We start from the raw sequence: 21174 nt of genomic DNA, 5'->3' as shown, positions 1-21174 counted from the left end.
AAATCACATAAAACTCAACCCTTTGATAATCCGTATCTTCAGTACAGATCTTCACCATGAAGCTTCTGGTCCTGGCGACGTTCTTTCAGCTCACGCTGCTCCAGACATTCTTCTCTCGAGTAGCGTCCTATGGGCAGTGCGATGGTCAGCGGTACTACAACATCTGCGGAGGCGGTGGCATGTGTCAGTACGTCCAAATTTGCCTGGGAGACATGACAGAGTACAGATACTGCCCGTCTTTGGACCCCAGCAAACCATACTGTAACCGGGGAGAGTGTTCCGAAACTCCGGACTTTAGCATGGAAGACTGCACTCCAAGGGTGATTTATTGCACTGGAACCGGAATATTCCCTGGTAAGATTGTGTTCTTTCGTTGTTTTGAGTTATTCTTAATACGTTGCATTCGCAGATCCTGATGTGTGTTCGTTGTACCACAATTGCACATCACCGGAGGTGCTGTCCACCGTATTGCAGTGTCCCGAGGGGGAAGTCTTTGATCCGGAAGCGTTGACCTGTAAACTGCCAACCGGGCCGGAAGATTGCATGAGAGTTCGATGCAAGGTGGACGAACTGTTTTCCCGCTACGGAACCAGCAAACGCTTCTACGGGTACTGCGAACTGATGCCCAATGGATATTCGTATTCCGACACTAGAATCTACAGGTGCCCGGACGGGACCACGTTCAACGGACGCATGTGTTCGTACCAGTGCGCTGAAGTGGGTCGTTTTGCAAACGTTGCCAATCCGAGTGCCTATTACGAGTGTTACGAACAAGGCGGTGAAGCGATCAGCATGACTTGTGCCCCAGGGAAGATGTTTGATGCATCTAGATCGGCGTGTAGGACACCGATGGTGTAAGTTGAGAATGAAAAGTGAAAGTTCGATTAATATCTAGGACCAAATAAAAAGTTCTCAAAATCCAAAAGTTTATTTAATTCTAATGACGTTTCAATTATACCGATTAATGTTCATTAGTGGGTCAAAAGGTTTATTTCAATCTTATTTTTATTTTTCCCAAGAAAAAACATTCATAGCCATCATAAATCACTTTAATGCTTGTATTTTATGTAATCATTTGTGAAGTACCGCTTATCGCTGGACTAACAACCGGATCTAAATTCGGCTCTATCGACTTCATGTTGTAAAGATTGACTTACGCATTTGGTTATCATTATCAATAACACTGGTTGACATTTTTCTTGATTGCTTGAAAAAGAGTTACATTTACGTGTTCTTTCAAAATAAATACCATCTTAAATTTTTTTAATGAAAATTATTCAACTCAACTGAGTAAAAGTGTCAGTTTTGCCAAGGTATGATAGATTTGGCCTCCCTGAAAACTCTCCAATCGAAAGTATTGAACCTAAGTAAATTTTCTGCCAATAAATAAATTTGTAAATTTCTGGTGAAATTTAAATTTCTGATGAATCATCACTTTTATTCAATTCTGTTGATTTATTCGTGTTCAGTGAGCCCAAATTGATCATACCTAAACGAATCTGAACCAATTCGAAAATGTAAAGTTGTGTTTCAAGTCTGATTGAGTTTTTGAATGCCACTGTACCCCTCGTCCCGCCCGTGTGGATCAATCGGACCGCGCACTGGACTCACAATCCAGAGGTCGCCGGTTCGAATCCCACGGCGGGCGCTCAAAAATTCTTTGTGTAAATATGGGTATTCGGCGCCGTCGCTCCGTGCCATACTTTCATACACTTAGGAGCCCAGGGCGGCGAAGTCCTTGTAGATAAAAAGGAAGACACTAGTGGTTGGTACTAGCAATGGTGGCCGACAGCTATAAAGTCAACTTCGTTTTTTTTTCTGTACCCCTCGTTCCAAACCAATCTGCAGCTATAAAAGCCCCGAACTTCAATCGCCAGTTCTAGTTCACCTCCATCAGCATGAAGCTGCTGATTCTCGCGGTATCGGTCCAGCTAGTCGCCCTAATCCGGGCGGATATTCCCGGAACCTTCCTAAACCGCACCACCCATCGAGCGGCAGATCCATCTGCTGCGGCAGCGTCTTCGGACCAGCAGTGCGATGGCCTGAGCTATTACACCACCTGCACTCCCGGCATGTGTGAAATGGTTCAGGTGTGCCTGGGCGCCTCAACGGAGTATCGCTACTGCAGCATGGTGAATCCCGATAAGCCGTTTTGCAACAAGGGCGAGTGTTCGGATGTGCCCGACTTTAGTGGCGGCTGTGAACCTAATCACTTGTGGTGCACCGGAGAGGGGTGGTTCCCGGGTGAGATTGGTGGGGTGAATGGGAGGTTTGGATGGTGTTGACGATCTTTTTCGTCCGTAGATCCTAACGTATGCTGGCTGTATCACTACTGCGAAGAATTGAACGTAATGTCCGACGTGGCCATGTGTCCCGCGGGATATGTTTACAACCCGGAAACTAGTATGTGTAAAAAGAAGCTACCGGACGAAGACTGTATCCGGATTGAGTGTGACGCCGATGAGGTATTGTCTCCGTACGGTGAGAGTAAACGTTACTTTGGATTCTGTCAGCTGGAGGGGGCGTTGTCGATCAACATTCGGATGTACCAGTGTCCAAATGATACCAAGTTCAACGGCAAAGGATGTGTGTACGAGTGTACGGCAGTGGGAAGATTCAGTGTAGATTCGGATTCAAGTGTTTTTTATACTTGTTTTGAGGTTGGAGGTGAAGCAATGCTAGAAAAGTGTCCTGAAGGTAAAACGTTTGACAAATCCAAAGGAGTCTGCACAATTCCTCCACCTTTATCTTAAACCATAATTCCTTTATTACCTAGAAAAGCTTTCAAACAAATCAATAGCCTTGTAATCTATCACATATCTCAATAAATATCCGCATAAACCGCATAATACCTCAAATGTTCTCACGTACAATACCCCAACGTTTGGTTGAACGTAGTCGCTCCACTTGGTCCCACCGGGCATCTTCTCAGCTGGGACACCATTCGACCGTTAGACAGGTAGCACTGGTAGTACGTGTTCAGATCGTTCGTGTTCACGAAATTGCCCTGTCCGAAGCAGGTATAGACACAGGATCGCGTATTCATGTTGAAAACGGCCCGATTTGGGCACTTGAAGATGTGCGGAGTCGGCGCGGCACCAGCAGTCGCCGCAGCTGCACAGTACGCGTAATACCGCTGGGTAGATCCGTAGTACACGAAGGCGTTGCTGGCGTTACAGGTAACGGACACGCACGACTGGTACAGCGTGGAGCGACACGCCAGTACGGCCACGCTGAACGCATACCCCGGTGGACACTCGTACACCGCGGATTGTACGGCCGTTCCAACCGACAGACACAAGTGGTAGTACCGGCAGTTGACGGGATCTATGGGTTAACCATCGTTACAATGCAGTTCATTTAGGATACTCCCGTCCAACCTACCCGGTAGAAGCCCCAGCGAGGCACACGTAATCGTTGCAGGTTGCCCGGCCGCAGCGCCACCGCAGTCACTCGACGGGGTAGTTGAGCAGGTGGCCTCTACCTCGCCTTCGTTGCAGTACGGAGTGGCTGTGCCACAGGTGGCCGATCCAATGGATGCACCAGCGACGCACACGTCCACCGCGGTACAGCTGGAGCAGACCGAGGACTTGCCCGTTCCGTCGGCGCAGTCACCGGCGGTGAAAATTCGTGCTAGAGGGGACACTCGCGTTCCTGGGACGTCGAACGGATCTTGAGCTTGAAGGTAGGTCAGCTGTAGCAGCAGCGCTGCTGCCAAGGCTAGGCGAGCACGGTCCATCGCGAGATTTGTTGGACACTGACGTTGGAAAAGTACTTCAAGCAGTGTCTTTTATAGTGCAGTTTACCAAAGATAAACTTGATAGCTACTGTGTTAGTTGAAGCTCAAAAGATGACATTGAAATATGGTCTTTTTCTTCCAAGAACTATTATTGTCTACTTGGAACTAGCTGATTACAAGAACAGTACAAGAGTTCTATAAACCACGATTCTCTGATTAGAGAGCAACTAATTGTCCTCATTTAGTTCAGGATCTGCATCAGCGAAATGTCGAGTTTGCTCAATACTGTTCTGATTCTAGCAACTTTCATAACCTTTTCCAACGCTCAGTGTACTACGGGTTCAAGATTTGCATGCGCAAATTGTTCCACCGTTAGCGTAAGTATCCCAAATGATTGCAAAGCTCAAATTCTTAACTCCCCTCACAATCAGGTTTGCTCGTACGGAGGCATCCAAGTTGATGCGTTCCGCTGTGACTCGGTTAACGCAAGTCTTCCCTTCTGCTCCGGCAACACAGGAGTCTGCAAAAGTGCCCCCGAAGGAAGTTGCATCCAACCAAGTGAACTATGTCCGCGTGCTTCGGATACCTTTCCAAGTGAGTGCTGGATCATCCCTGATCACCCCAAACCCCCTCAAGGTAACGCCTCTTCCAGATCCCTCCAACTGCTTGCAGTACAGCCGCTGTGATGCCCAGAAGCAAGCCCAAACAATCCGCTGCTCACCGAGCAGTTACGTGTACGACCACTCCACCAGATCTTGCAAGCTGCGTCAGACCAGCAACGACTGCTTCCAGGTCAACTGCGCCCTGGCAAGCAATCTGAACCGCTGGACATCCTATCGGCCTGCCCCAAAACTCGCATTCTACTGCTCCATCGCCGTAGGCCCTATGACCTTCGAATGCTCCACCGGCGAAAACCAAGTCTTCGACGTCGTCAGCCGGTCGTGCGTCTTTGGCTGCCCCAGTGAAGGTCGCTTCCCGGTTCCGGATGACGGCACCAAGTACTACCAGTGTGCTCGTGGGGTGTACGGTGTGGTGCGGGTTTCAGATAAGGCGGTGTAAATTTAATGACTGATAAACTCTATCTCGTTGCGATTACAGCTTGTGGCGCAGAAAGTCTCATGTTCAGCGGGTTTGGTGTTTGATCCGAGTTTGGCTAATTGTACCGTGGCGGCATCAACAACAACAGAACCGGCGACAACTTTGGTGACCACCGGATCTACAACTGCTGTCGATACAACAGAACTAACAACAAGTCCTGCGGAAACAACGACTTCTTCAACAGCTACTGAAACGTCCACTTCTAATTGAACAGCATCCTTAACCACTTACACTTGATGCTTCAAAAGATTATTGAAATTTCTATTCATACTTTAACCAAAAACGAAGTCTCAGAGAATTGTTGTGCAGCAGTATCGAACCGACCCAAATTTCCATGTAACAAATTTCACTGTTTTTTCGTGAATACAGTCGTGCCACCGCATATGGGGGATGCAAAACCGAGGCGTGCATAACTGAGGCACAGAGCTTTTTTGTGCTATTGCTTTCGAAATGTATCAAAAAATCCTGATTATTTGATCCCCATATTGTAACCAAACTGAAATTTTGGATATTTTTGCGAAAATACGTAGTCTTGTGAAAATTTCGAGTATTTTCAAAAACTGGTGTTATTACTTTCGTAACGTATCAACAATCCCGATCATTTGAAACACATATTGTAAACACTGAAATTTTGAATATTTTTCGAAAATATGTAGTTTTTCGAAAATTATGTGTATTTTTTAAAAATTGTTATAGTTCCGAAATGTATGAAAAAAATCTGATCATATGATACCCATATTTTAAAAACTAAAATCTGGAGTATTTTTTCAAAAATACTTAGTTTTGTGAAAATTCTGAGTATTTTCAAAAAAATATATTTCTTTCGAAATGTATGGAAAAATCCCAATCAATTGATACCCATATTGTAAAAAACTGAAATTTTGAGTACTTTTTTCAAAAATACGTAGTTTTATGAAAATTTTGACTGTTTTCAAAAAAAACTATAATTTTCGAAATGTATAAACAAATTGTAATCATCTGATACCCATATTGTAAAAAAAAGAGATTTTAAATATTTTTTTTCAAAAATACGTAGATTTGTGAAAATTTTTAGTATTTTAAAAACTTTTTTATTACATTTGAAAAGTATGAAAAATCCCAATCATTTGATACCCATATAGCAAAAACAATACCTTTTAGATATTTTTTTAGAGAAACATTGCATTTTCAAAATACAGTAGTTGTTCGGTAACTGGGCTTTGTTTAACTGGGCGCTCGATAGCTGGGCCGTAGTCCAGTTAAAAAGCAGACAAACGTCAAAAACCAAAACAAACTGAACGGCCCGAGCGGTTTAGGCTTTCAGGATTTTTGTGATATTTACTTGTAGAGTCAAAACAGATCAGTAAACTTCACTTATCTGTATATTACACTTTTTAAAGATTACATTTTTGCGGTAACACTTTCAACTTTTACGCGCACGATCACATCACTCAACTTTTTGTTGCTAATTTCATTAAGACCTTCGTCGAGCCAATGCTCTACGTTGAAGCCAGACTTGTCCTCCAGACCTCTTCGCCGAACCATGCCAGACCCGAACTCCTAAGTCCCGGGTGGACTCTTCACGGCGGCTAAGTCCCGGCGGACTGCGGCCTCCACCGCTAAGTCCGGCTGGACTGGGGCCTCTGCTACTGGTGGCTGATGGCGGGTCCGGCTGGTCTGGGGCTTCTTCAGGATCTGGAACTGGACTGGGCTTGAACTGGCTGGAACTGACTGGAACTAACTGCCCTCCTCAAGAATTTTGGGGTTTTTATAGTCAGTCCCCGAAAACTCTACTAAATTTTGTTCTACTAAAAGTGGTCCGTTTCGATGAGAAGCATCGATGAACCTCATGAATTAAATTATGCAGACCTCTGCAATTCTTCATGACTTTCCGTATGGTGTAGTGAGTACACATCAAAATCGGAAGTCATGGGTTCGAACCATTGTCGTGAAACTTTAAATTATGTTATTGGAATATCAAAATTATGTTCCTAAAACATTCTCAAAAATGTTGGTCAATAATGAGAAGGTCGAATTCTCCATTGAACAAACATGCCAATGAATTTGGTTAAGCCACACCCTCAATTTCCCCTGTGTAATAACATCGCACATTCATAATTGAAAGCTTAACCATTTTTTTGATTGCCTAACAATTGGCGAAATTTAATAAAGGGCTTTTCAGGTGAGGATGACTCATGATCCACACCTGTACATAAGCTTAATTATTTGTCGCGCAACGCGAGTCGACGGGTAAAATTATTTATGCTTGCGTAAGCGCGCATGGTCAGAACTGTGGTGAGGATCGATAAATGGACAAATTTAATGATTTAAATTTGAGGTCGCTGCATTCCCCCACACTTACCAGCTAGATGTTTGTATTCTTGAAAAGCATTAAGAACATCTATCGAAAGTTATTTGTATGTTGGAAGAATATTCCCAAAATTAATAATTTGATTTGTGAAAAAAATACTTTGCAAAAAATCATAAAAATATATAAAAGGCTGTCTATAAAAAACTGATTTAAAAAAACATTGGGTCGGTTAATCTCCCCCACACTTATCAGCTAGATGATCGTCTGAAAGAAATGATCATCTATGGAAAGAATATTGTCGGGTGTAGTGATCGTGCGGTTTACAATTTGTTCTTCTTGTGCTTTCTTGTAAATTGCTTTATAATTATAATTGCTCTTTTGATTTTTCTACTGTAAAATTATTTTCATTACTCTTTTGATCTTCTCTCCTGTTGAATTACTTGAATTACTGTTTTGAACTTCTCTTGTAAAAATATTTTCGTTGAAACTGATTTAAATAAACTTGCATTTGAAATTAATTTTCATTATCTCTCCTTAAAAAAAAAATCATTGCATTTTTCCCACTGTAAGCAAAATCTGTTGTAGAACTGTGTTGATTGGCTGGTTGTTATCGTTGTCGTCTTCCATCAAAAATCGTCTTTATCGTGAGGCTATTCATTCCGCAGTGACTTGGTCATTTGGTCAGTTTTCGAGGCTAAGGCGTTGAATTTCGCCGATTAGTGCAATTGTCGTTTCCATCATGAATTATGCTTCATAACTCAACTGTGAGTTGACTGTGGTCAATTTTGAGAGTGCATTGACTTTTCACTTGCTGAGCATTGTGAATTGTTCGTAAATCCAGTATTGTTGTCCAAAATTGACTTTTCCAGTTGCTTTGTGTCTTTGACAATCTCAAATTATTGATATCGGTTGATGTAATTATTTTTCCAAATGTTTAGGAAATGTTGTTTGTCCAAAATTGTCTTTTCGTGTAATTTGCAACTTTGGCTTTTGTAAATTAATGACATCGGATTATGTTATCATTTGTTCATCATGAACTTCTCCTTTTCAATAGTTTCAGACGTGCAGTATGATCTCAACTTGCATTTTTGTTGCATAATTGATGTTTCGCATTTCAATCATCTTTGCTTCGCTTAATTCCACATTTCGATTGGTAATTTGTTTTACGTGAGTGTCTCGTTACTAGAATTGTGTCATAATTCGACTTGATCCTCATTGATATGACCTTTTACAACAACATCAACACCGTTACCTGTCCAACCTCCCGCATGACTTTGCCACTCACCATCTTGCCATCACAAACTTCTGCATACGAACGCGTAGAACCTCTCAGCATACGAACGCGTCGATCATCCTTGTGTTTCGTCTCCCGTCTCTGCCATATTTTACTTCAGTTTCTACTTTTGTTTCTCCCACAAAAATGTCTTACTTGTTTTCTTCGCATGAACAATATTTTATAATTTTCAGGAATGTATCATTTACTTTCTGTGCAAAATTGAGATTCAAATTTACTTACAATCTTATAAATCTTGTTGATATTTTTATATGAAATCAGTTCTATTATTTTCAATACTAAAAAAAAATCAGTTCTAATTGACTATTATTTTTATACTTGAATAAAAAAAAATTACTCTATAAAGTTTTTCATTGATCTATACATCCTATCATCTTGTCATTGCAATACTGCGTATGTTAAAATATCCATTCTGTTCTTCCAACTTTTTTATGAAATCTGTACATCACTTTGTGTTTTCAAATTTGTCAAACCCATTAAATTAATTTGTTTATTTTAGCAATTTGCAATAAATGCTGAATTTGCAAGATAATTAGTTGGTTCAATTATCACTCTAATGATAACGATCTGATTTTTTTCCTCTGAATTTTATCAGTTTAAAGGTGTTTTTCCCTTGAAGCATTATTTTATCCCTTGATTTTCCCTTGAAGCGTTATTTATCCATTCCCTTTAATTTTCATTTGACTATCCCCGTATAGTGCAAATGTTTTGAAATGTTTTTAACATATTGAATCCCCCCCCATGGATTACAACTGTTTGAAGCTTTATTCGACATAAAACTCTCCCCATAGAGTACAATTGTCTACTTTTTTAATCCCTTTGGCGTTGCTTTATCAGTTTATGTATCCCTAGATCGGAACTTATACCGTTCCTTCCGATCTTTTTAGATTCCCCACGATGTACTCACAAATTTTACCCTTTCTTGAGCTGTAGTCCATATTCGTCTTTGCAAGCGTCCTTGCTGATATTGTTGTCTTCTTGATTGTTTTCCAATGGTTTCCTGTAAATCCTTCGTATAAGCGTATGACATTCTGAAAATATATTCTTAATATTTTGTTAAGTAAATTATAAAACACATGTTTACATTCAACATTCATTCTGGGGTGCACCTCCCTTGTCCAATTATTCTCACACACATTCTTACTTGCATACATGTTGTTTTGAAACATTTAATAATCACACCATCTTCATTTGCCTGTCGTTCAAATTTCATTATTGTTCAGTCCGTTTGATTTGTTTTTATTTGTAGTTAAAAATTGCGTCATTGTTTTTCTAATACCCTGTTAACCCATTTTAGCTCAATTAAGTATATTCCCAAAATTGCAACCCAACAGCTTCTTAATTGTTTTAACGTGTTTCATCACTGCTTCATTATTATGTTTATATTTGATCATAATCGCTTCACGTGTCAAAAAAAAAAAATTTGTATAAACTCAGTACTGGTATTTTTCTTAATCTGTTTCTTGTTTAAATCCCATCAATTTTATCATTTGTAAAACATCTTTCATCACAATTCATAACATTCTTGTTTGCGCATTTCTTTTTTTTTTTAAATGATCATTCATATTTTGTTTAACTCAACATTCATTTATCATATCAAATCAATCATATATTCTTTTTTCATGTTTATTTTTCTATATAAAAAATCGGTATTTATAACACCTTTGTTTGATTCATTTAGTTCTCTTGATAACAATCGTTTTTTTCTAATTCATCAATCATATCAGTTCAATAAGTTTATTATTATTATTATTATTTTTTTAATGTACATAAATAATCCCGCGTGTTCAAATAAATATTTTCATTCATTGCAGTCTTTAGATATTGATCGTTTATGATACTATGTCATTCATTGCATAACTCGCTTATTTTTTTTTTTACTTTATTTTAATGGTACTGTAATTGTCAAAAATATTTGTCTTGTATTGGAGCATTTAATTTTAAATTATGTTAATTGTATATTGTTAAAAATATGTTAAATGTATTTTAATACGGGTACATTCTGAACTATCATTTAGTGATATGTTAATCATTATATTTTCTTAGTCTATTATTATGTACATCTTCAAATTTGTTTCCATTTTTAATAGTGGTCGTTTGATCGCTGTTGAATTTAACGATATCATAAGGGCCTCGCCACTTATTTTGTAACTTTTGACCAATTCCTGTTTATACCATTTGTACCAAAACTCTATCTCCCCACATTGGTACCCAATCATTTGTCTTTTTGTCATAAATTTCCTTTCTCTTTTCTTTTGACAATATTAAGTTGTTTCTAGCAGTTTCATGAGCCTCCTTGAATATATCTTTCATTGAACAAATATAGTCGTCATAATTTAAATCTGAATCATTGATTTTATAAATTGTGCTTGGTATAGTAGCTTTTCTTCCATACAAAAGTTCATAGGGAGAATATCCAGTTGATGAATTTTCTGTAGTATTGTATTCAAACATAAAATATGGTATCATTTCATCCCAACATTGTGGATCTTTGCCAATAAAATTTCGTAAATAAATTTTTAACTCTCTATTTGATCTCTCAACTAAATTAGCTTGAGGATGATATGCACTTGTGACGATCTTTTTAATGTGTAATATTTTGCATGTATGTTGCAATAATTTGCTTACAAAGTTTGTACCTCGATCGGTTACAACTTCTTTAGGAGCACCAAATTTACAAACAAAGTTTTCGACAAAAGTTCTAGCAACAGTAGTACTTTCTTGGTTTTCCATGGGAGCTACAATCAAAAATCTTGTCAAATTATCTTGTATCACAAGACCACAATTGTTTCCATTATTAGAAATTGGTAACATAACCACATCCATATAAATTTTATCAAAGGGTTCATACGATGTTGTCGTAATTTTCATTGGCATCTTATTTGCTGGCCATATTTTATTCTTTTGACAAGAATCACATTGCTTTACATAATTCAAAACATCTCTTCGCATATTTTCCCATGTAAAAAGAGGACTCATTCTTTTAATCATTCGTTTACCTCCGACATGACCACCCAACGGTGCGTCGTGAAAATCTTTAAGCACTTGATCTCTGTCTTCTGGCTTTACATAAATTCGTTCATTTTCTGTAGCATATAGTGTAAATGACTTTGAAAGTTTCATTGCAAAAAATCGTAATAAGTTTAGTTCCAACTCTGTTTTAAATATTCTATGAGAAATAATTTGTATAACTGATGCATCTTTAGCAAAATCAGGATAATCTTTAAAGCTTTTAAATAAACCATCGAAAAATTCTTCATTTTTAACTGCTGAACGATATGTTCCATTCAAAATTAAACCCCAAATTTTCTTTTGCGGGAATACAAATATATTTTCATTGGTGTAATCCTTAATACCATGTGGAAGGTCAATGTATTTACTCAATTCTTTGTGTACCGTAACACTGTTTAATATCATAAATGTAGCTTCGGCTTGTTCAAATGGTATAATATTTTTAGAAAATTTTAAAACGGTAAAATCGATATCTGTATCTTGGAAATCCTTGTAGGTAAATGTTTTATCGTTGCTATCATCGTCATTATCTAAATTTATGTCAATTTGTTGAAGTCCATTCATATTATTATTCCAATTAGTATTGTTTCTAGATGAATTCTGTCTGTTTGGAGTATTTGTAGAGTTTTGATTATCTGACATATTTTGTCTATTTTGTTTTGCTTGTTGACGAGTTGTAATTGCTACTAATTTTGATGCTTGTTTATCATCTGCATGATCTTCATCATTATATAAACGTGAGAGAAAATCTGCAACCACATTTTCCTTTCCTTGCTTGTAACGAATTTCACATCCAATGCCTTGGATTTTCAAACGAAGCTTTGTCAACGTTGGTGAAGTTTCCTTCAAATGCCATAGAGCTACCAACGGCCTATGATCTGTGTAAACGATAAAATCTTGGTTATAAATAAAATGTTTGAAGTGGTCTACTGCCCAAACAATAGCAAGTAGTTCCTTCTCAATAGTAAAATAGTTTCTTTCAGCCCCGATAAGCGCACGACTTGCGTAAGCGATGGGGTGATCATTTGACTTCTCATTAGTAAGAACTGCTCCGATAGCATAATCGCTAGCATCAGTTGTCAAAACAAATTTGTCATTGTAGTTCGGTCTAACTAAAACTGGTTCTGAAATTAAATAGTTTTTTAATTCTTCAAAAGCATTTTCACATTCTTCTGTCCAAATAAATTTCACATTTTTCTTTAATAATGCATTAAGTGGCTTACGTTTATCTGCAATGTTTGGAATAAATTTTCCATAAAAATTAACAGTTCCCAAAAATGATCTCACATTTTTAATCGTCTGCGGCCTTTTCATGTTTTTGATTGTATCAATATTTTCACTAGTTGGTCGAATACCTTCTTCATTAATAATATGACCCAAATATCTGACTTCTTTGTGTAAAATTTTACATTTTGATGGTTCAACTTTTAAATTATGTTCATGTAATGCATTCAAAACTTTATATAAATTTTCATTGTGTTCTTCGATAGTTCTACCGAATATAATAATATCATCCAAGTATACAAACGCATTAACTGGTTGTATTTCATAAATGAGTGTGAATGTAAATTTTTGAAATGTTGATGGACTATTTTTCAGTCCCATTGGCATTCTTAAAAATTCATAATGTCCTAGAAATGTTGAAAAAGCGGTTTTCGCAGCATCCTTCGGGTTAATTGGGATTTGATAAAATCCTGATTTCAAGTCAATGGTTGAGAAATATCGAGCTTCTCCAATACTGTCCAAAATTTCGCTAATAAGCGGTATAGGATACACAAATGGTTTAGTAATTGTATTTAGGTCTCGAAAATCCACTACAATTCTGTAGCGTTTGTTGCCTTCGGCGTCTAAGTCTTTCTTTGGGATGCATAATACCGGTGCATTCCACGGACTTTTACTTGGGCGTATTATCCCTAATTTTAGCATTTCTTCCACTTGTTCTTCTACGTGTTTCTTGGTAGCTTCAGGAAATCTATATTGTCTTTTATTAATTGGAATTTCAGTTGTTGTCTCTATATCGTGCATGGTTAAATTGGTATAAGTCAACTCGTCACCCTCTAAATAAAATATTTCATTAAAATCATTCAAAATATTTTTAATTTCTTGATTGATATCACCTTTCAAGTGGTCTGTTTTAACCAATTCATAAATTTTTCTCATTCTTTCGTTGCCTGTAAGTTTCTCATGCTTCATGTTTTCAATCACATCATAATCCCGATCGTTTTCTAAATTCATCTCTTTTGGGTAATCTTGGTTATCATCATCAATTTCAATTTGATTGTCATAATACTCTTCAATGCTTGGTTGAATTCTGCCATTGCAGCCATTGTCATAATCATAATTATTTTCATTATTTTCATCGTAATTTGTATTAAAATTGTCATAAGTATTTGCTCCAATACCTGTCATATTTACTTTGTTTATATTTTCAATGTCATTGATTCTAAATAAATTGGTCATTTCATGATTATTATATTGCATATTATTTGTGTCAGGCGTTCGTAAAACTATGTTGTCGAAACTTTGACTAATATATAAGGTGTATTTCTTTAGAAAATGTGCTCCAAGAATTGCATCATCAGCGAAATGCTTCAAAATGTAGAACTTTTCCTCGTATTTTGAATTTCCTATCAATAAAATCATATTTACAGATCCTACTGTATCTTCTGCTATTCCATGAACCCCTCTAATGGAAATTCTATCGTTGAAATCAATGTTAGTTAAACGCATATTACTAACCACATCCCATCTTACAAAATTGTTACATGATGCGGAGTCAATTATGAATTTGTGAAATTTTGTTGGCCTTGCCAAGGTAGCAATATTTGCATAAAATATTGAATCATTATTGAAATTGATTTTTAATGTTTCATGTGGTGGAATGTATTCGTTAAATTGCATTTTAAAATTATTTGGAATTTGATTTTTATTGCGTCGACTATTTGTATAAGTTCGTTTTAAAGTGCTCTTTGCAGTATTCGTTTTATAACATTCATAAAATTTGTTAGCTTGATAATTATTTCTTTGATAAAAATTTGTATTTTTATTGTACCTGAAATTTCTGAATTTTCTGTCAAAATTAAGGTTTGAATTTTCAGTACTAGCAAGCAATCTTTGTTCGAGAGTTCTTAAAGACTCTCTGTCAATTCGTTCATTTTCTAAAAATTCTAGCAAATTTTCCAACTTCATATGACGGTTATTAGTGGCAATTGCTTTGATTTCATTATTTATAATTCCAACTATAAAGTGGCTTTTTAAGCAATAAGCTGTAAATGAATTATCGTTGTAACTTTGATCAATTTTTATGATTTCGTATATTATGTCAAGAACTCTTCCTGCATATGATTTAAAAGATTCATCACGTCCTTGTTTCAGAGTTTCAATTTGTTCAATTATACTACCAAAAGTAGTTTTGATACCAAACTCTCTAATTAAATTTGCCTTGGTTTCTTCCCAAGTGCTTGCATAAATTCGGTTAATACGTGCTGCTGCTTTAAATTTTAGTTTCATAAAAACAATATTTAAAAATTTACTCTGATCTTCGCCTTCAGGAATTTGATCAGCATAATAATCTATTAATATTAAAAATTGCTCCAGTGAGTCTAATGACCCATCAAATTCTGGAATAAGCTGGATTAAATCCGTCATCTCCAAATTCGCCATCTTTAACGGTGCACATCAACAAGAGCTTTTGCACCAAGATTTTTGTTACAGATATTTTATTTTTTTCGAAACTACGGGAACTATCGATATAATGTTTTATTCATCCCCTAAAGTACTGTCTACTAAGTGATTTACAACAAAATTTGCCTGTTTTTACAATCAGATTTGTGCAGGTCCGTAAGTTTGTCAATTTTGGCATAAGAAGACAACAACTTCCTTGGTTGCTGTGCACCCTTTTAAGCGTGTTTTTAACTATTTACATCAAATTTCGGTATAACTTTTGTTTACTCACCCTAAACTGCCAGATTTCCATGGTCGTCTTCTTGGGTGTCCGATGTGGCTGATTTTCGTCTCCAGTTGGTCCAGATGATCTCGTCATTGTTGAATCCCTAATGCTGTCCATCGTTGGCCGGTTTTGAAATTTTCGATGCTTCTGCCATTGGTCGAGCCCGTTTTGGTTCCATCTCGTAATGCTGCACATTTGCTTCCATCTTAGAACTCCTCACATAACATTTTCTTCAATTTAACGTTTTTTTATTTTTACACTATTTTAACTGTTTGTTACTTCGCGAAATCATTTTGTTCATTAATTTTCACACATAGTCACATTTTCAACTCTCGGTTTTGTCCAATCAAAATGGCGTGTCCAAACACACACAGCGTTGCTTTCCGCTAGTCACCACCTGAACGGCCCGAGCGGTTTAGGCTTTCAGGATTTTTGTGATATTTACTTGTAGAGTCAAAACAGATCAGTAAACTTCACTTATTTGTATATTACACTTTTTAAAGATTACATTTTTGCGGTAACACTCTCAACTTTTACGCGCACGATCATATCACTCAACTATTTGTTGCTAATTTCATTAAGACCTTCGTCGAGCCAATTCTCTACGTTGAAGCCAGACTTGTCCTCCAGACCTCTTCGCCGAGCCATGCCAGACCCGAACTCCTAAGTCCCGGGTGGACTCTTCACGGCGGCTAAGTCCCGGCGGACTCTTCACAGCGGCTAAGTCCCGGCGGACTCTTCACAGCGGCTAAGTCCCGGCGGACTGCGGCCTCCACCGCTAAGTCCGGCTGGACTGGGGCCTCTGCTACTGGTGGCTGATGGCGGGTCCGGCTGGTCTGGGGCTTCTTCAGGATCTGGAACTGGACTGGGCTTGAACTGGCTGGAACTGACTGGAACTAACTGGAACTAACTGGAACTAATTGCCCTCCTCAAGAATTTTGGGGTTTTTATAGTCAGTCCCCGAAAACTCTACTAAATTTTGTTCTACTAAAAGTGGTCCGTTTCGATGAGAAGCATCGATGAACCTCATGAATTAAATTATGCAGACCTCTGCAATTCTTCATGACTTTCCGTATGGTGTAGTGAGTACACCTCAAAATCGCAATCATGGGTTCGAACCATTGTCGTGAAACTTTAAATTATGTTTGGAATATCAAAATTATGTTCCTAAAACATTTTCAAAAATGTTGGTCAATAATGAGAAGGTCGAATTCTCCATTGAACGAACATGCCAATGAATTTGGTTAAGCCACACCCTCAATTTCCCCTGTGGAAAAACATCGCACATTCATAATTGAAAGCTTAACCATTTTTTTGATTGCCTAACAATTGGCGAAATTTAATAAAGGGCTTTTCAGGTGAGGATGATTCATGATCCACACCTGTACATAAGCTTAATTATTTGTCGCGCAACGCGAGTCGACGGGTAAAATTATTTATGCTTGCGTAAGCGCGCATGGTCAGAACTGTGGTGAGGTTCGAAAAATGGACAAATTTAATGATTTAAATTTGAGGTCGCTGCAATGGGTTTAAATCATAGATTTTTTCTGCCGAATTTTTACTCTTCCAAAAATATTCACGTAGTTTACGAAAGACCAATTGAGTTAACCTTGTTATCAAATTAAAATATGATGATAATTTATCACGAAAAAAAAATCTCCATAGCAGTGTGATAAAGTTTTTGAGATGTCCAAAGCTGGGTGCAGAATAGTTGTCCGCAAAGCGGCCTCAATTTAGAACTGTCAAAGCGGAACCAATTTACTGTTCGCAAAATAATACCAAGAAGAGGCAAGTGTTGTGATCGATCTATAATTTATTTTGTCAGGAATAAAAAAAAGTCGATGGCGTCGAGCTATTAAAGTATTCGAAGTCAAAACATCTTAAGCAGAGAGTTGAAATCGAGATTGGTATGATTCGTTGCTAACATTTCAAAATCACTATGTCTCACGCAAAACCTATGTTTATTACGCTTTTTGAAATGTTAGCGACGAATGAACAATAACTTTGAATGGTACCTGCCAAATAATATTGGATAATCTTACTCCGATATTATCACTGCACATCAAAGATACATAATCTCGGAACTTCCATTCGGTTGCTCTTCTGGTTCACGAAATTCCACCCACTTTCGACACAATTTTTCATCACGTGGAAAACAAAAAAGGCCTCTTTTGGCCGCCCATCGTTTAGTATACGAAGAAAAAAGTGGGATGCACTTAATTTTTCATCGAAAACATCAATATCAACAGATCCAAAATGTTTCAAAACAATTCACTTCAGCAGCAAAAAATATGTCACGCTTGAGCTTGAACATAGCCTTCTACTTTGTTTATGTTTACAGCTGTAGTGCTGTTGTATTAGTGGGGAGCTTTCGAAAATCACGTTACGCATTCTGTCTTTTCAGCACCCAGGTCCAAAGTGTCAAAGCATTCACAAAAATCTCCTCCGAAAGAAGGCGCAGAAAGATACCTGGATGAGTAAATTACAGTTCAAACAAGACCTTGGTAACATGATGGGCACTCAAGATAAGATTAGCTGTTTTTAAGTCTTCTTAACGTCTTCTACAAATTTTGGAGGAACTGCTGACTAGTCACGACTCAACCACTATCCGAATCAGAAACTATGGTTAATCGCGTGTTAATCCTACTCCTTCTGACCCTTTCGGTCCCCCAAACCCTTCAAGAATCGACCAACGATCTGGCTGACCCCCTCTGTGGCGGCGGCAGCGCTGAGTGGAGCATGATCTGCAACAGCTGCAACTCGATGACGCTGTGCATGCCAACTGGCTCGCTGGATATGTTCTGCACCGAGGGCACCCCTTACTGCGTCGACGGAGACGACGGATTTGCCACGTGCAACGAAACGCCTACGGCCGGATGTGAACGCACGACCGAAGGCACAACGGAAGTTGTGACAACGGAGTCGACAACAGTGGAGTTGTCGACGGAGACTTCGACAGTGGTTGAAACTACAACTCAATTGGAGATTACCGAATCAACGGAACCTCCTACCACAATCAAACCCGTTCCCGCCATGAAGTGTACCGGTCCCGGACTCTTCCCGGATCCACGTGACTGCAACGCCTATCACTACTGTTTCGCGAAGGGCGATCAATCGCACACTGTGCGATGTTCTGAAGGGTCCGCTTTTGACTTTTCGTCCCAGCAATGCAAGACGCTCAACTCACCATCCGACTGCCTCACGATCCGGTGTGACCCGCTAAAGGTATTTCAGGAGTACGACACTACGGGGCAGTACTATGGAGTTTGCTCGCTGGGTACGATTACCGTTTACCGATGCCCGGCGGCGGTGGTCAACAGCGATGCTGCTGGATCATGTCCATTCACGTGCTCAAAGGAGGGATTCTTCACGAATCCACTGGAACCGAACACATACTTTCACTGCTGGCGCATGTACGGAGCGAGGTCGCTATCGATTCGGATGCTGTATTGTCCCACCTGGTGGGAGTTTGACGAGAAGGCGCAAAGGTGTGTCTTCAAGAGGGTTTTGTAAGATTTTGTAAGGTTTTTTGGGTTTTTTATTCAATAAAGAGCTATGATCCTTGAATCTCAATAGTTGTGTTAGCTTCTGTAACTCCGGATTCACAGCGTAACGTCTTACCATTGAACCAACTTCCGTTACTACACTTGATCAGTCGACTTGCAAGTCGGCGGTTCTTGCCCACCCGGTAACACTCGTAGTACAGAGTAGGATTACTACTATTAGGGAACTTTCCCTCACTGGGACACTGGAATTCACAGTTGACTCCATTGAACAGCGCTCCTATGGGACACTTGAACATCAAGATCGTCGGATTGTTCCGATCTGCGGTATAGTCACAGTACGCGTAGAACTGCTTGCTATCCCCGTACGGAATCAATACACTCTTTCTACTACACACCACCGTCGAACAACTGCCATTAACCCTCTGAACACAGTGCGCCGTATCCAGGTTGAACACGTACCCCTGCGGACAGGTGTAAACATCGGACGTCCCAGAGTCCGTCATACAGTGATGATACCGATCGCACCTCCACGGGTCCGGAAACACCCCAACCGAAGTACAGCGAAGTCCAACCTGTGACAAGGCGCAATCATTGAAATTCGTATCCGGAACCGCCAAGCATCCATCTCCTCCCTCCAACGAGTTACAGTACGGATGCGTTCCCGGACACTGCCGCGGGGTTCGACTGCCCACGCAAACCGTAATGTGGGTACAGTTGTTGCAGACGGTCAGCTTGTTCGTACCATCGCAGGTCTCCCGTTCAATGCCCGGATCCGCTAGGGCAGTCGACGGCCTACTCCAACCTCCAATCACCTCGCGAACTCCATTCAGGTAGACGCTCCTTTGAGCTGCTGCCAAAACCTGTTCAAAGAAAAGTGTCAACTCATGTCGAAAACACACGATCAAATTGCTGATCCTACCAGCGAAAAAACAATCACGATCACCAACTTGTCACCGGTAGTCATGGTGGTCGAGTTTGGACTGTGAGAATCTGTGGCTTCGCGCTACCGACTTTATATAAATAAGTTTATTAGAATTCCCAATATTTAGCGAACGGTAAAATCTTGCGAAAAAGTGCCGTTGAGAGGAGTTCATTTCGCGCTACAATGGTCAGTGCTCAGCTATGACAATATACTGAGATAATTCACACCTTTTTGTCAGCGAAAAAAATATATGAAAAGTTTGGGGTTGTTTATTTATTCTACATGATGATGATTGGGTCGATTGGAAGTCAATTGGACTTCACTACAATAAATTAATTTACTGCAAAAAATTAAACTTATCACACATCTTTTATTTCACTATAAAATGTTCCACAAATTCAAATAACAAGCTCGTGGCCTAACACACATTTTCTTGTCACCATCAAAATGGTTACCGTTTGGATAATCGAAAATTAAGGTTCTTAGAAGGCACTTAGAAAATTTTTTTTTACCGATTCGAATTCTTTGAACTAATTGCCCAATTTTTAATGTTCCATGAATGTGAATGAATGATTTTTTTAATTCAATAGATTTTTAAATCAACCCAAACAAATACTCTAAACGCAGGAGAATACATTTTAAATAGATTTCAGCTGATTGCACTTAAATTTTCATTGAAACAAAATCTTTAAATAAAATTTGTACCAGCCTTAACTTTTTTTTTACAAATACTAAATTTTCAAAAATATGCATTTTTTGACTTTCGAGAATTTTTGATATGTTTTAGGGGACAAAAACCCGCAGCTTTTACGCCATTGAGAAATATGGTCAAAAATTCTGCGGCTGAGGGATTTGACTCAAATCTGTTGCATTCGACCTGGTTTAGAGTCCAATATATCGAATTTTATACAAATTGAAGTTTTGATAAGTAGTTCAAAAGTTATGTATAAAAATGTGTTTTCTAATATATCCGGATGTTAGAAAAATTGTCTAGAAATTGATTCAAATACCATCATATTACACATCGTTGGATAGGTAAGGTATACAAAATACCATTCCAAAGAGTCCAAACATTAAAGAACTGGCAACCCTGTCTCTAGTTATGACCACTTAAGAGAAATTTATGTACTTTTTTGAAGCCGGATCTCACTTAAATGCATGTAAACTATGTACAGATCTATCATCCGACCCATCGTTAGTTAGGTTATTGAATGACTTTTCCAACGAGTCTAAAATATTGAAGATCTGACAACCCTGTCTCAAGTTACGACAACTTAAGTGATATTTATATTTTTTTTTACGGCCGGATCTCACATAAATGTATGTAAACTATATCCGGATCCATCATCCGACCCATCGTTGAA

The 21174-nt window shown here is 38.6% G+C and overlaps 6 protein-coding genes across 6 annotated transcripts; 4 read left to right on the top strand and 2 right to left on the bottom strand.

Moving 5' to 3' along the window:
- Positions 1-26: 26 nt before the first annotated feature.
- Positions 27-925, top strand: LOC120417235 (uncharacterized). Its single transcript, XM_039579197.2, has 2 exons — positions 27-354; positions 410-925. Exons 1-2 carry the CDS (start codon positions 57-59, stop codon positions 856-858), a joined length of 747 nt encoding a protein of 248 aa, XP_039435131.1. The 5' UTR covers positions 27-56; the 3' UTR covers positions 859-925.
- A 129-nt stretch (positions 926-1054) lies between these two features.
- Positions 1055-2849, top strand: LOC120417233 (uncharacterized). The gene is made up of 2 exons (XM_039579195.2): positions 1055-2244; positions 2305-2849. Exons 1-2 carry the CDS (start codon positions 1899-1901, stop codon positions 2751-2753), a joined length of 795 nt encoding a protein of 264 aa, XP_039435129.1. The 5' UTR covers positions 1055-1898; the 3' UTR covers positions 2754-2849.
- Positions 2741-3775, bottom strand: LOC120417230 (uncharacterized). Its single transcript, XM_039579192.2, has 2 exons — positions 3385-3775; positions 2741-3327 (listed from the first exon to the last, which is right to left on the bottom strand). The coding sequence occupies exons 1-2, from the start codon at positions 3737-3739 to the stop codon at positions 2864-2866; spliced, it is 819 nt and encodes a 272-aa protein (XP_039435126.1). The 5' UTR covers positions 3740-3775; the 3' UTR covers positions 2741-2863.
- Positions 3776-3922: 147 nt separating this feature from the next.
- LOC128092801 (uncharacterized) lies at positions 3923-12700 on the top strand. Its single transcript, XM_052707513.1, has 4 exons — positions 3923-4116; positions 4171-4333; positions 4392-4771; positions 4838-12700. Exons 1-4 carry the CDS (start codon positions 4006-4008, stop codon positions 5045-5047), a joined length of 864 nt encoding a protein of 287 aa, XP_052563473.1. The 5' UTR covers positions 3923-4005; the 3' UTR covers positions 5048-12700.
- A 5160-nt stretch (positions 12701-17860) lies between these two features.
- On the top strand, positions 17861-18955 carry LOC120417275 (uncharacterized). The gene has a single exon (XM_039579227.2). The coding sequence runs from the start codon at positions 18005-18007 to the stop codon at positions 18893-18895; it is 891 nt and encodes a 296-aa protein (XP_039435161.1). The 5' UTR covers positions 17861-18004; the 3' UTR covers positions 18896-18955.
- LOC120417272 (uncharacterized) lies at positions 18936-20127 on the bottom strand. The gene is made up of 2 exons (XM_039579226.2): positions 19808-20127; positions 18936-19748 (listed from the first exon to the last, which is right to left on the bottom strand). The coding sequence occupies exons 1-2, from the start codon at positions 19850-19852 to the stop codon at positions 18936-18938; spliced, it is 858 nt and encodes a 285-aa protein (XP_039435160.1). The 5' UTR covers positions 19853-20127.
- Between the last annotated feature and the right edge of the window lie 1047 nt (positions 20128-21174).

The sequence above is a fragment of the Culex pipiens genome, chromosome 2 (genome assembly GCF_016801865.2).
Source record: "Culex pipiens pallens isolate TS chromosome 2, TS_CPP_V2, whole genome shotgun sequence".
NCBI lineage: Eukaryota > Metazoa > Arthropoda > Insecta > Diptera > Culicidae > Culex > Culex pipiens.
Note: the sequence above shows the minus strand (reverse complement) of the source record. Positions and strands in the feature narration are given on the sequence as shown.

Bases quoted from the DNA above. Each gene is read 5' to 3' on its own strand.
- LOC120417235 (XM_039579197.2), top strand. From the start codon at position 57: ATGAAGCTTCTGGTCCTGGCGACGTTCTTTCAGCTCACGCTGCTCCAG. The intron at 355-409 runs GTAAGATTGTGT...TTGCATTCGCAG, and splicing joins TGGAACCGGAATATTCCCTG to ATCCTGATGTGTGTTCGTTG.
- LOC120417233 (XM_039579195.2), top strand. From the start codon at position 1,899: ATGAAGCTGCTGATTCTCGCGGTATCGGTCCAGCTAGTCGCCCTAATC. The intron at 2,245-2,304 runs GTGAGATTGGTG...TTTCGTCCGTAG, and splicing joins CGGAGAGGGGTGGTTCCCGG to ATCCTAACGTATGCTGGCTG.
- LOC120417230 (XM_039579192.2), bottom strand. From the start codon at position 3,739: ATGGACCGTGCTCGCCTAGCCTTGGCAGCAGCGCTGCTGCTACAGCTG. The intron at 3,328-3,384 runs GTAGGTTGGACG...GTTAACCCATAG, and splicing joins CTCGCTGGGGCTTCTACCGG to ATCCCGTCAACTGCCGGTAC.
- LOC128092801 (XM_052707513.1), top strand. From the start codon at position 4,006: ATGTCGAGTTTGCTCAATACTGTTCTGATTCTAGCAACTTTCATAACC. The intron at 4,117-4,170 runs GTAAGTATCCCA...CCTCACAATCAG, and splicing joins CAAATTGTTCCACCGTTAGC to GTTTGCTCGTACGGAGGCAT. The intron at 4,772-4,837 runs GTGCGGGTTTCA...TTGCGATTACAG, and splicing joins CTCGTGGGGTGTACGGTGTG to CTTGTGGCGCAGAAAGTCTC.
- LOC120417275 (XM_039579227.2), top strand. From the start codon at position 18,005: ATGGTTAATCGCGTGTTAATCCTACTCCTTCTGACCCTTTCGGTCCCC.
- LOC120417272 (XM_039579226.2), bottom strand. From the start codon at position 19,852: ATGACTACCGGTGACAAGTTGGTGATCGTGATTGTTTTTTCGCTG. The intron at 19,749-19,807 runs GTAGGATCAGCA...TTCTTTGAACAG, and splicing joins TCGTGATTGTTTTTTCGCTG to GTTTTGGCAGCAGCTCAAAG.